Source organism: Anser anser (assembly GCF_964211835.1).
Source record: "Anser anser genome assembly, chromosome: 6".
In the NCBI taxonomy this organism is placed as follows: Eukaryota; Metazoa; Chordata; class Aves; order Anseriformes; family Anatidae; genus Anser; species Anser anser.
In genome coordinates this window covers 31,349,097-31,362,247 of record NC_139726.1, presented here as the reverse complement: position 1 = coordinate 31,362,247, position 13,151 = coordinate 31,349,097, and the positions used below count along the sequence as shown (strand labels likewise).

Genomic DNA, 13,151 nt, shown 5'->3' with positions numbered 1-13,151 from the left:
TCTAGACCGTGCCAGATCCTTCTGGTTGCGCAGCAGTTGGTTGTCAGTGGTGCAGAAGGGAAGCCCAGTGGGAATTCAGCCCTTTTGTTGCTGAAGACAAGGGATTTGTACTCTTGGGTCGAGCAGAAAACATTGGCGTTGTGAATGAGGCTCACTGTTCAGTATGGGTGTTCTCCACATTGTGAAGAGAAGCTCTGTTTTTGGCCTGTTACCATTCTGACAGCCCAAATACTAATAGTTCTAAAATATGGCCTTCTGCCATTTATGACGGAGAACTTCTGGGATGTATTTGGACAAAAGAGCACATGAAAAAATACTATGTGCACAACTAAATGGATTTTGGGATGAAATGATTTGTTATCGCGTAATGGAGTGGTGAATGTACATGGCTTCATAGTGTTTCATATGAAACAACAGATTTTAATAGTGACAAGGGAGGGTTATCTTTGGTTCCTCCGAGTGAAACCTGCTGTATTTCTTCCCTAGATGTGTGTGAACCTGATCCCATCTGTGGTTATGGTAGTCAGAGGCCTGTGTTCAGAGATAGACGAGCAGCCCCGACAGATGTAGATATTGATGTAGCCTTCATCATCGATAGCTCGGAGTCCACCACACCTCTACAGTTCAACGAGATGAGGAAGTACATTTCCCACCTCATAAGTAACATGGAAATCAGCTCTGAGCCAAAAATATCTCATCACCACGCAAGAGTGGCAGTTCTCCAGCAAGCTCCTTATGAACACGAAACCAACTCAAGCTTCCCACCAGTGAGAACAGAGTTTTCACTAACTGATTATGGATCCAAAGAGAAGATTATTAATTACTTAAACAATCAAATGACCCAGCTCTACGGCACAATGGCTATGGGAAATGCAATTGAACACACGATGGCTCATATTTTTGAAAGTGCACCAAACCCTCGGGATCTAAAAGTCATAGTTCTGATGATAACTGGAAAAATGAAAAAAGCAGAACTTGACTACTTGCAGAAGGCTGTAATTTCTGCAAAATGCAAAGGGTACTTCTTTGTTGTCTTGGGCGTTGGCAGGAAGGTGGATGTCAAGAATATCTACAGCCTAGCTAGTGAGCCACATGATGTGTTCTTCAAGTTGGTTGACAAACCAGGAGAGCTTCATGAAGAGACCTTACTCCGCTTTGGGAGACTGCTGCCATCTTTTATCAGAAGTAAGTAAAACATCCTGCAGCCAAAATGTTACAGAAGGAGCAATGTATGACCTCAGTGTGCCAGGCTGGGCACACCTGCCTGTTTGTTGGGTGGGCTCTGGCATGACCACCTCTTTGGGCAGTGGGTCCCATTGAAGTGATAGTCTCCTTTCATATGTTCTGTACTGTCTGGTCTATTTTGTTGCTGCTCATAGGTCCCTCTAGTTGAATCTGTCTATTTTTGGGGGTCTCTTTGGCCTCCCCATCCCATCCCATGCACCCTTTCAGTCTGTTGATCCATCAGAGTCTGTAAATAGGGTCTGGTTCTGCTGGGGCTCTTGGTCCTCTGCAGACCATCAGCCTGCTAGCACTCCACCCCTGAGCTCCCTGAGCACCCAACAAATCCTTCTTCCCAGTTTCAGCTTAAATGTCATGTCCAGCAGGCATTTGACTAGCTCAGGCAGAGATCTGGAGTTGCTCTATGCCGATTTAGGACCAGACAAGCAGGATTCTTTGCTCAGGGATAAACAACATCAGCATGTTTGGGATGTGCAGACTACCTTGAAAATCTGAATCTCAGCTCGTCTTGCAGTAGAATAAGAAGCCAATGTATGCACATCTTTCCCTGCAGATAAATATTTAGGTTTGCTCGTTTTGATTTCTCCATTTTTTTCCAGATTTTTCCAGTACTGCTTACAGGGGTCTTGGAAACTTCCAACTCTCAGAAAAATGCTGTGTGGTTGGAAGTGTTTTGCTATGAGAATGCTGTTTACATGCGACAGACTAAGACATAAAGCACTCTAGTATCTTGTAGTTACTGCTCTCATGTTTGTGTGTTGGAATAACAAATCTCCCTGCCCAGGATGCTGCACGGACCACACCAAACATCAAGAGATAATCCATAGCTTTTAACAGGAGCAAGCAAAGAGAGAAGAGATTTTTTTACTCAGAAAGAAATATACATAGAGCACTGTTGGTAGGTGACCACTGTCCTCAACACCAGTGTTTAATGGCAGCCTCTCTCCCTCTCTAGGCGACTTTGCTTTCTACCTGTCTCCAGAAATAAGGAAGCAGTGTGAGTGGCTCCAGAACGATCAGCTAGCCAAGAGCCCTGGACATGCTGGACATAAAGCAGTGTAAGTAGTGGTTTGTCTGCAAGAGGATGAGCTGTGCTAACAGCCCATATCAAAAGAGCAAGAGATTTATCTACTAGGAAAAGCAGACAAGTGCACACATATTTTAAATTTGTATTAAACGTCATGTTTATTTACATATGAAGGATATGAAGGAGCCATATGCTATTGTCATCAAGCAGGTCAGGATTTCCAGAAATAATTATTAAATTGGGCTTTTCAACTCAAAGAACTGTTTTCAGAGGTTGGTCTGCCATGGACTCTCTGATATTCAGGATCTACCATAGAATATACCCTTGTACTTTATAAACATAAGTGAAAGCTTATGTCACCAAGCCCCACTCATTGCTGGCACGTGTCCTAGCTTTGAAGGTCGAGTCCCTTGGAATGAGGCAAGCTGCAGAAGTGTCTGTCTGCTGAATTCACTCCAATGGGTGCTGTGCAGGCAGATCTGTGCCCCTAGTGACAGGCAGTGCTCTCCTGTGTTTTCCTGCAGTGTTTTCATTGCTTGGCTGTGAGCTTACCCTAAGCTGACAGACTATTGACCTCAGGGGGGTTATTACCACTGGTTTCTATGTTAGCTCCCCCAGACTTCCAAAATTCTGCTTATTTAGCACTTCAGACAAATCAGCTGCTTTTGCTCCGATAGGTACGCGGCACCCAACGTGACCATAAGCCAAACTGTAAGCACCAGCACCACGCTAAGTACCAGCACCAAGCCTGCTGCCAGCACCAACACCCGTGCCAGGACCACCACTGCCAGCACCACGGCCCAGACCAGAGCCACAGCCCGGACCACCACGAGCACCACGGTGCAGATGAACACCACCGCGCAGAGCGCAGCAAGCACAGCGGCCAACACCAAGGCCACCAGCCGCACCACGGCGAGCACCACGGCTGCAGCAGCAAGCGGCAGGAGAAGGCAAGGCGGTACGTGAAAGGCTGTCCCCATGCGAGCCGTGCCTCTCCTTTGTCTGAGCTTCTCTGTGCCATAGTGAGTTGTATCTTTTCTTCCTCCCTGGGAAGATGATCCTGATGGGAAATCATCATTGGGAGGACAAGTATTGTGCTTGCAGAAAGAAATTTTTAGGGGCAGAACTGGAAATCTGAGCTGGGGTGGGGTTGTTGAGGCTTTGTCAACATCTGTGTTGCAAAGTTTGCCCAAAGACCAGGTCAGGGGCTGGATGCCTCAAGGCAAAACACAAGCATGTCTAAGAAGGGGACAATCCATCGTCTGCTGGCTAGCTCAGCAATACAGTGACAGAACGCTTCTCTTTCTAGTGTGTCCCGTTTGCTTTCAGTGTTTTCATTCCCCTGGCTAAGTTTTGCTATTTATGGTGGTTCACGCGATGGGGTTGAATTCTCTGTCAGCTAATATAAATAGCTGCAGTTCATTCATCACTGAACCAGTGTGGGGACCTTTTGGGGAATGGTGAAGCTCTTTCATGAGAGTGCATCTCACGTAAAGGAGCCTTCCCATGTGCTTCTGCGAGGGGATGCAGGCAGCTGTGCGCGAGACAAAGTAACAGAGAACATCTGTTAAAGCAGGGGGATGCTTAACCAGCAATGTTAAACATCCATGTGAAAACAGCTTTCACAAGGTCAATGTTTTCATCAGCTTGAGGGGAACAGGAGTTTCTGGGTATTTCTTATTCCATTGTTGCTTCCAAGTAGTGTTTCTAAAGGCCTCATCCAATGCTCCTCCATAGCAGGAAAACCTTTCCCTAACAGATTCTTTGACCCATGTAAGGTTATGTTGGATCTTAGGCAGGCTTTGCTTTCGGCTCTTAATCTAGGCCATGAAAAAAAGCCTCCCTGCAGTGCACTAGGGGGATTCAACCACCACAAATTTATTTGCTGTGGACTGAAAAGCAGTTCCTGCAGCGCTGAGACACCTTTCCTTGAGACCTTTCCTCTCCACATCCTTGCTCAGTGCTTCTTCTGATTCTGATTTGCAGCAAAGACGAGCGACATCCAGATCACGGATGTCACCGAGAACAGCGCCAGGCTGCGCTGGGCCAGCCCCGAGCCACACAACGCCTACGTATTTGATCTCTCCATCACCTTGGCACACGACCATTCTCTTGTGCTGAAACAAAACCTTACCGGCACTGAGCGTGTCATCGGAGGCCTCCGAGGTGGACAGAAATACCTCGTAGTCATCACTGGCTACCTGAAATCCCAACCCAAAGTAACCTACACAGGCACATTCAGCACAAGTAAGTACCTCTTGGCGAAAACAAACATTTATTTTTTTCACATTAAGATACTGGCCACACAAAAAAAAAAAATGGAAAAAATGTGTAAGGGATGGGGAACGATTCAGTACCAGTGATCCCAGCCCTGTCAGTGCTCAGTTGTGTCACTGCATGTCTGGTATCCTTTGTCCCAGCGGCAGGACCTGGCTGTGAAACGCCTTGGATGTGTTTCTTTGGCAAATTCAAGTTGACACTTTGGTGGTGTAAAATTGACCCAGACTGTGGGAAAATTAAAGCCAGTTCCAGAGGGGTGTTTGTCTCATTGTGCGTGCAGAAGGCTTTGCACAATGGGTCTTGGTGGGGTCCAGACAGCATTGCAGTAATTAATAATAGGAGTCAAACTGGGTTAAAACAGAGTAAATTCAGTCCAGCATGATTACAAAATAGGCAAGAAAAGCTGTTTCTCCGACAGCTATTTCCATAGCCACCTCTCTGCTTTGCATACTACAATATCCAAAAAAGGCATAGAGAAGGGATTAAATGGTGAGTTTAGTCTTTTGGGAATCCAAGCTCCATGTGCAGAGATCACATGTGAAACTCACCAAACCCTTTGGCATGGCCAAAACTTGCTATATAAGACAAAGCCAAAAAATTTTTTATTATTATTTTTTTTTAATAGCTTGGCGTAGAGACGCCTTGGCTGGCTGGTGTGGTAAAGTTTGTGCTGGTGCTGCCAGTGGTTCATCTGGCTCATTCTGGCACTTTGGAGCCTCCTCCAGTGCCCGTGGGGAGTCTTTCCAATGGCTTCAGCACGTTTGGATCAGGTCTGAAGGCTCTTACCTTCGCGAGCAATAAATGTGCCCACAAAAATGTTGTGAAAATACAACAGTTTGTAGAAGGAACATTTGCATGTGCTGACTTAGAGCCCTCGGTGCCCAGCGAAGCTGCATTTCCTATAGCGTACATCTCAAATGGGAACAGATTGGGCAGACAGTGGTGCCCAGCCCCATGCAAAGGGTATGGTGCAATCAGGCGGGGTGTGCTGCGATATGAACCATGATCTGCTTTCCACCCCAAGGGATTTTATCCCCCTCAGTGACGATCCTCAACTACAGTTCCCAGAGGGCTGTGAGGCTGTGATGGCAGGAGTGTGTCATAGCTTCTCTAAAAACCTTTATGCAATGCACAAATCCTTGAAGGCTGCAGGAGAGCAGGAGAAGATCCATCATGGCCTCTTTGTTCACCTGGAGCATGCTGTGGTTTTCTGCCTTCTCTAAGACTGGAGGAGCAAAGCTAATCTGGCTACAGTAAGGCCATGGCTGCTTCTCCAGAGCCCCTGTGCGGGCCCATGCTGTGGGGAGAGCCGTGGCCACCAAAAGCAGAGCCTGGTGGGTTCCCTCCGTAGCCACTAAGAACCCGACCAAGCGCTGCTGTCGGCTGGGGCGAGCAATACGAACCGTCCCGGCGTGGCCAGGCAGCAGTGGATTACTCATCCTGCCAGCTGCGTCCAATAAACATTTCTGAAAAACGTATGTGCTGGGGTAAACAGATCCAGGCCTGACTCCTGCAGCTTGTGTGTCCCCTGCTCCCCGTGCTGGAGCTGGGGCCAGGGGGGTTGTTTATGGCTGTGCCTTGGCTTGCCGGTGGGGCCGGCCCCGCTCCTGCCCGTGGTGGGGCTCCCCGGGGGTGTTGTTGCAGGATCTGGTTGCTCTTGGCTTACAGCTCCTTCTGTCCTCCCCAGAGACCCCGGCGCAGACCAAGGTGTCCCTGGCCAACATGATGATGAATGCTGAGCCACTGGAAGGGCCTGAGAGCGGTGAGTAGTGGGGCTGGGGGACTCTGGTGGGACCCCCATGGAGATCCTGGCTGTTGGCACTGGTCTTTCCCCTTGCCGGATCCCAAACCCGGACCTTCGCAGAGCAAGTGTAGCCCTGCTAGGACCAAGGAATCTGGATGACAGCCTTGGCTCCCTGTCTGAGGCCTCAGCCCCACGCAGGTTCCAGAGCCTGCAGAAGGCCCTGAGATCTTCATGGAGGACTCAGACCAGGTCCCGTCATCAGGAGATGAGACAGTTCCCAGGTGCCGGCCTCTCCCCAGGGACACGCTGTGCCCCATGGCCCACCCAGTGCACAGAGATGTAGCTGTAGACGTGAAACATGCTCCTGCTTGCCCCATCTCTCCTGACTTACCACAAAGAATAGGCCTTGGCTCCCTCATTTAACACACAAGGCCTTCACCGACAGCCAGTGTCCAACCCTTGGATTTGGCCTGCTGACAGCGTCCCACCAGGTTACTCCCTGCCATCAGCGGCTCATCACAGTAAACCACTAATGAGCAAGCTGTCAGATCCTACTCTGCTGATAATCACATTAACATTCATTAGTAACCCATAATCACTGTAACTGTTAAAGCATTGTCTCATGGCATTCGTTGACACCAGGCTCCTTACATCTGCCCTATAATGCACAGTCATACTCTCTACATGCCCTTCCGCCACAGATCTGGAAAGGTCTGTAGCCTCCATAAAGCCATCACTGTCACCAATCTGGATGTGGATCTGGCATCTAAGACTCATCCCCCAACCCCATATATTCACCTTTTTTTTTTTTTTTTTTTTGCTTGTATATGGCTGATTTTCCTCATAAGGAGCTTGGGGAGCTGGGCATGAAATGCGCTGAGCAGCAGATGGAGGTCTGGGATGGGTCTCAAATTACTGGTGGAGCAGGGAACATCTTATCTCATTTCATCTCATCTGCATCTTGGCACTTGTTCCGCCACTGCTATGATGCTCTGAGTGGCTCCTGCTGCAAGGTGTCACCCATGCGTGGTGGCACTGTCCCCTGGCTTGTCCCCTCAAAGCGACTCTCACCCTCCATGGCTTTGCTTAACCTCTTATCTGCCTGCCCTGTGGAGAAAAGGTGTAGCTCTGTGTGGGTCTGTCAATGCAAAACCTCTCCATCTCGGCTCCTTTCGTGACCCGTTTGCAGCAAATGCCTCTGCCCAAGGATTTATGGCACCTGGCAGTAGGGGGAAAACATTTCAGGAAGGCCTCCAAGGATGGTGCTGTTAATCTGCTGTTTTTCAGCAGGCTGAGGATATTAAACAGAGCAGGGCACTGGGGACAGGTCGTTTAACTGAGTCTTCTCTAGTTCTCTGTGCAACAGGAGAAACCTGTGCATAAATCTAACAGACCTCGGAGGAAGCCCAGGATTCTGGCATCCTTATATAGGCAAAGCAGCTGCTCGCAGGGATGGCCTTTGCTAATAAAAACTCTGGGATTTGGGCCTCAAGTTATCATTTCTGGGCAGGAAAGGAACACATGTTTAAATCCCCATCAAGCCCTAAAGCCTACCAGGTGTGGCTTGCCTTTAAAGATAAAGTAAGCACACTTAAGAACTAAAGTTAGAGCCAAGCAAAGAGCTTTGGAAGCAGACGGGGGGAGTTGTGTGAAGGCCCAATCCTGCCTGCACCACCCCAGTGCAGGGGCTTGGGGACATGCTGGGTTGGTGCTTAGCAAGGGGGGGACCGGAAATCGTGGGTCGACGAAATTCTGTGAGACCCACATTGGGCCGGAGCATCAGATGCCAGCCCAGCCACCTGCATGGGCTGATCTAGCCCCCTTGGCTTCTGGTGTTTTTAAATGCTTCATTTCTTTTATTATTATTATTTTTTTCCCTTTCCTGGATCTCTTTCCTTTTTCAGCTTTTAACCCTTTCGGGATCATTTAACCTTTGCACCTTTTGACATGCAGATTTGGCAGACCCTTGCTTGCTGGACTTTGACATGGGCATGCAGTGCAAGGACTATCAGGTTGTGTGGTTCTTTGACTACAAACACAAGATCTGCAGCCAGGGTTGGTATGGTGGCTGCGCTGGTAATGCCAATAGATTTGAGACCGAAGCTGAGTGCGTTAGCAAATGCTTGAAACCATGTAAGTACCACGTGGGGATTAATCCTTTCGCATTGTATCATGTTTTCAAATAATCTTTGCATCAGAGAGAAAACATCATTTAAAAACCAAACCCACACACTTTTTCCTCCAGCAGCAGCTGAGAAAGCCAAGCAGCCACCCCTTGAGAAAAGATTATCGTCAGGTAACACATACACAAAATAACCATAAAACAAAGCAAATCCATTACTTCACCATCATCATTTCATAGCATGCATCTGAGCTTGTCCAGCACAAGATCACCAGCAGCACAGACTTGGTTTTCATCTGCTCCTTGACCTGACCATGCCCCGCCACCTGCTTTGCATGAGCAAGTTGCCTGCATGCCTTCTCTCACCCCAGGGGCTGTCATATTTGCACGATCCGAGTGCAAACCACAGCTAGCAGCAAAATCAAGTGCAGGATTTCGGGAGAAGCATGCGGTCACTGACCTGCAGGTCCCAAAGCAGTTCGTGTGGCATGACTCAGCACTGCGCCCTTGCCACAGTGCAAACTACAAATGCTTCCCTGCCTGCATACAAAACACTTCACGTGGAAAATGACTCCACGTGGCATGGGTCTTGCGTGCAGATGTTTTCCTTTCGCAGCAAAAGAAAAAAAATGAAGCTGAGGAAGGAGCCCATGGGAAAATGGCAATGAACTCCTCTTCTGGAGGCGTTTCTAACCTCCTGGGTTTCAGGAGCTGGGAAGAAAGCAGGGACTCGCAATCGCTTGTGTTGGCTAAGCAGGGATGGGATGGGAACCTGACCACAGCAAAGCCCTGCTATCATAGCAGCTTTCTTCTCTTGGTATTTCAGGGCATTTTGCAAAGAAATAGGGGAAACCCAGGTGCAAAGCGAGCTCTGGTACCGAGGGCAGGGCTTTAATCCTGTTAGAAAAAGCCCCCTCCCACCCATTTCTTGTGTGGATTTTAGGCTCCTTAAATCAGACTTGGGCATTAGATGATTCTGTGATTCTTGCCCCTGGCCATGGTGCAGCCTCGGTCCAGCTTTTCCACCCCCAGGAACCTGAGGCAGCAGCTGCTCCAAAAGGAGATTGCACAGTGCTACGGACAGGCATCATGGACAAATTTGGCTGCAGTCCGGGGGCTTTTTGGAAGGAAGAGGAATCAGCACACGGCTTGTGCAGAAACCTGTGGCATCAATCTGGACCGGGGTTTCACCCTGACGGAGCGGGGAAGCCTCGCTGATGTGCTTTTCTCCGGAGGGCACGCCTTTCCGCTAGCCCCGGCCCCTCGTCCAGCCCCTTCTGATCATCATCACATGCCTTGATGATGTTTCCAGCAACTGTTGTTCAGGCTAAATTGATATTTCACGAACTTGGCGCCATTCTGCCCTGGGCAGAGAGTCAAGAAAAGCAACCGAGGGGCCCTGGAGGGATGCTTGTGTCTCTGCCCGCCCCGCCAGGGTCCCCCCGCTCCATTCACCGCTTTCTCCCTCTTCTCTTTTTGGTTTCTGCTAAACCAGAGCTTGAATCCACTGTGGAAAAGGAGACACAGGAGCTTGCAGCTCAGCTTTTAAAATGCTGGGTGTTGGGCTGGGCTCTCGGTTCAGCCCATTGCAAGGACTGGAGCCAGGTGCAGTGCTGAGAAATGCCTTGGCCTCCCAAACCTCAGGGCTCTTTGGGTGTGCTCCAGACCCATCTCCCCCTGGGAACCCCTTTAAATGCTCTGATAACCTTTAATTACTGCGATTTATAGCTTTTTATATTTTTTTTACCATGACAAGATTAAATGTAAGTGCAGCTGAGGAGCCCAGACACATTTTCTCTGCAGGATGAATTAAAAACCTCACTCGTGTGGCACCACCCCTCACGGTGTGAATATTAGGACAGGCAAACTGAAGGTTATGATTCAAGGGATTTTTTTTTTTTCAGCTACCATAGTGCAGCAGCTTTCCTGAAGCCAGCATATCAGATCTGCCTCGGAAGTATTTGTTGAATTTCCCAGTGCCTTGGCTGATCCCGAGAGCCACTGCAACTCACAAAGGGGACAGCAGGGTCTAAAGGCTGGGCTGCCCAGATCCTGTGCTGCAGATAGAAAATGCCTTATCGCTCCAGAAGCTGTATGTTTTCTGGATGGTTGGCTTCATGAGACGGTGCACAGGGTTTGGAGCAATAGTCCTTGTGTTTGCATCTGCTGGCTTTCGGTATTCTGGAATGACAGGAAAGAAGAGAGGAGGATTTTTAAAAAAATTGAACCCCAAAGGCAAAGAGCTTGCCAAAGGGATGGGGAAGCTTTTGGCTGCAGGAGCCTGATAGGAGAGCTTGAATCGGAAGGTCAATATTGATTTCAAATTCCTAGGAAAAGCAGAAATTAAAAAAAAAAAAAAAAAGACTTCAACAAGCTGCTTTTAGAGCAGAACAAACAAAACCATCAGCAGGCAAGGGGGGTCCCTTCCAACACTTCTCTCCCAGAAGGGCACGTTCCCAGCCCCTACCCCAAACCTCCGCCACCACTTGGGTTTGACCTGCTTGGCCCCACACTCACAGAATGCAAAAAAAAGGGAAAATGCAATCAGAACGAGCAGGGAGGTTTTAGGCAGGGCCTGTCTGTCCCTGGAGTCTGGTCAGTGTAGGGTCCATGACACCGATTTCTGCCTTCCCCTGTCCTGCTGGCTACAGCATTCCTGGGCGCTGGGCAGCCGCCAGCACCGGCCGCAATTTCCTCCAAAGCAAACCTGCCACCAGCGTTTTCTTATTTCCTAGGATTTGCTGCCAGACCTACTTTCTAGTTGGGATTTCGGGGATAATCTTCTGTGCTCTTCTTCCTGTGAATACTTTAGAAGGGTTTAGCAAGCCTTTCCTCGCATCAGACCCCAAAGAAACTTGCATGCAAATGCACCCTTTGGTATGAATATACCAAATATATCTCTATACTCTATATCTCTATACTCTTCCATACGTCCACTCGTGGATATTTGGGACCCTGTTTCTGGTAGGACAGAGTACCTTGATTTCTGAAACGTGGCCTGTAGCACGTTACAAAGGGCAGAGTCCTAAGACGAGGTTATCACAAGGCAATTTCAAGACATGGATTTCCTGACCACTCATTGCTAGTGTACTCTGCATATCTTTCCTTTTGGAAAAAAAAAAAAAAAAAAGAAAGAAAAAAAGGTAAAAGGCTGCTGGACCCCAGCAGCTTGAAGCAGAGCCTCTGACAAATGGAAGCAATAAGTGTGGTATCAGAAATTTCGGGGCCCTGCTTGGCCCAGGTCTATGGTAACAAGTTTTTTTTTCCAGGAAGAAATGTGATGGGTGATGTGGGCTGTGCTGAGGGCAGATATCACAAAGTGCTTTTCCACCTCCTTGTGCAGCCTTGTTTATAAACTGTTTTTTTTTTTTTTTTTAAGTTGTCAATTTAATTTAATTTAACACATCCAGGTGCTTTGTTATTTTGTCCACCACTTTTCCAGTAAGAGTACTGGGATGCCGCGGGGCAGCACGCAGTAGGTCCAGGAGCATCTTCACACAGAAGATTCTTCTTTTCAGGGAAAGCCACTATTTTTAATTGGAAAATGATGGTGAAAATAAATACTTTTTCCCTTGCAAACCAGTTGACGCCCGCCAACTCATTTCCTGCAAATCCAGGGGATTTGCAGCACACGTCCTTCTCGCTGCCTTTGCTCCATCCCAGCGTGGATGCATGCATCCCCTGGGGCTCAGCGCTGGGCACAGACACCCAAAACCCTTCTCTTTGCAAACCTCAAGACCGGGTTTAGTCTCAGGAGACCAGGCAAAGCCTAGGCTGTGGTTGCCCTTTCTGACCTCGCATGCCAGCCCTGCTCTCAGGCATTTCGCAAACACCGTGCTTAGCCCAGGACCCCAGACCTCTTGCTGACCGTTGGTGCTCCTGCTTTTCTCTGCAGCCACGGATATCTGCCGGCTGCAGAAGGAAGAGGGGACCTGCAGGGACTTCGTGCTGAAGTGGTACTACGACCCCAAGACCAAGAGCTGCGCCAGGTTCTGGTATGGCGGCTGTGGGGGCAACGAGAACCGATTTAACACGCAGAAAGAATGTGAAAAAGTTTGCGTCCCTGGTAAGCACCCACGTGTGTCCTCGAGGCCTCAGGTAGTCCCGAGTGGTTGCAGCAAGTCCTGACAGCCACCCTGGTCCTTCCCCAGCATCCCAACCTTATCTATTTTCTTTCTCCACCAAACCTTCTCAGGCAACATTAACCCTGGCGTGGTGACGACGATAGGAACATAGAGCCAGCGACCTGCCAACACATACCTCTGGGACAGCCAGGAGCATCAGCCGTCGCCACCTTATCCCCATAGAAGCTAAGGGTATAGACTACCTTGCACTGTACTATTTCATGCTTTTAACTTCCAAAGCAAACCTTGAAGAAAGTGTTTTGCTACATGACCTATCAATATGGTGCTAAACTGTTTGTGGACTGAGTGCTACACGTGCCCGGGTTGTATTGTATAGCTTCAACATTGCGAAGTATTTACCTGATTGCAGATTGTTACTGTGTCTGAACACGTTTCCAAATTACCCTTTCTTTCCAATTCTGGAAGGCTGCCTATCTAAGGCAAGGCAAAAGTCAGCAAATTAAAAAAAAAGAAAAAAAGAAAAAAAAAAGAAATCATAATAACTTCACTGCAACTGTTACATGCTTGCTTTTATCATTTTCATAACTGAGCATAACTTTACATGGAAAGCCTTCGAGTAAGAGAGTAGCTAATTCTGATAAACAAGTGGTT

General features: G+C 48.4%; 1 protein-coding gene across 12 annotated transcripts in view; it reads left to right on the top strand.

Moving 5' to 3' along the window:
* The window catches only part of COL6A3 (collagen type VI alpha 3 chain), a 57,062-nt gene extending 44,029 nt beyond the window's left edge, over nt 1–13,033 (top strand). For 8 of the 12 annotated variants that reach the window (XM_083841385.1, XM_083841387.1, XM_083841381.1 and 5 more), the window contains 9 exons: nt 487–1,185; nt 2,198–2,300; nt 2,947–3,227; nt 4,256–4,516; nt 6,237–6,311; nt 8,247–8,426; nt 8,539–8,589; nt 12,311–12,481; nt 12,611–13,033. In XM_083841385.1, the coding sequence (XP_083697511.1) occupies nt 487–1,185; nt 2,198–2,300; nt 2,947–3,227; nt 4,256–4,516; nt 6,237–6,311; nt 8,247–8,426; nt 8,539–8,589; nt 12,311–12,481; nt 12,611–12,651 (1,862 nt within the window). In that variant the 3' untranslated portion in view covers nt 12,652–13,033. The remainder of the gene's footprint in view (nt 1–486; nt 1,186–2,197; nt 2,301–2,946; nt 3,228–4,255; nt 4,517–6,236; nt 6,312–8,246; nt 8,427–8,538; nt 8,590–12,310; nt 12,482–12,610) is intronic. The other 4 variants (XM_083841386.1, XM_083841389.1, XM_083841388.1 and 1 more) reach the window with 4 other exon arrangements.
* Nucleotides 13,034–13,151: the final 118 nt, after the last annotated feature.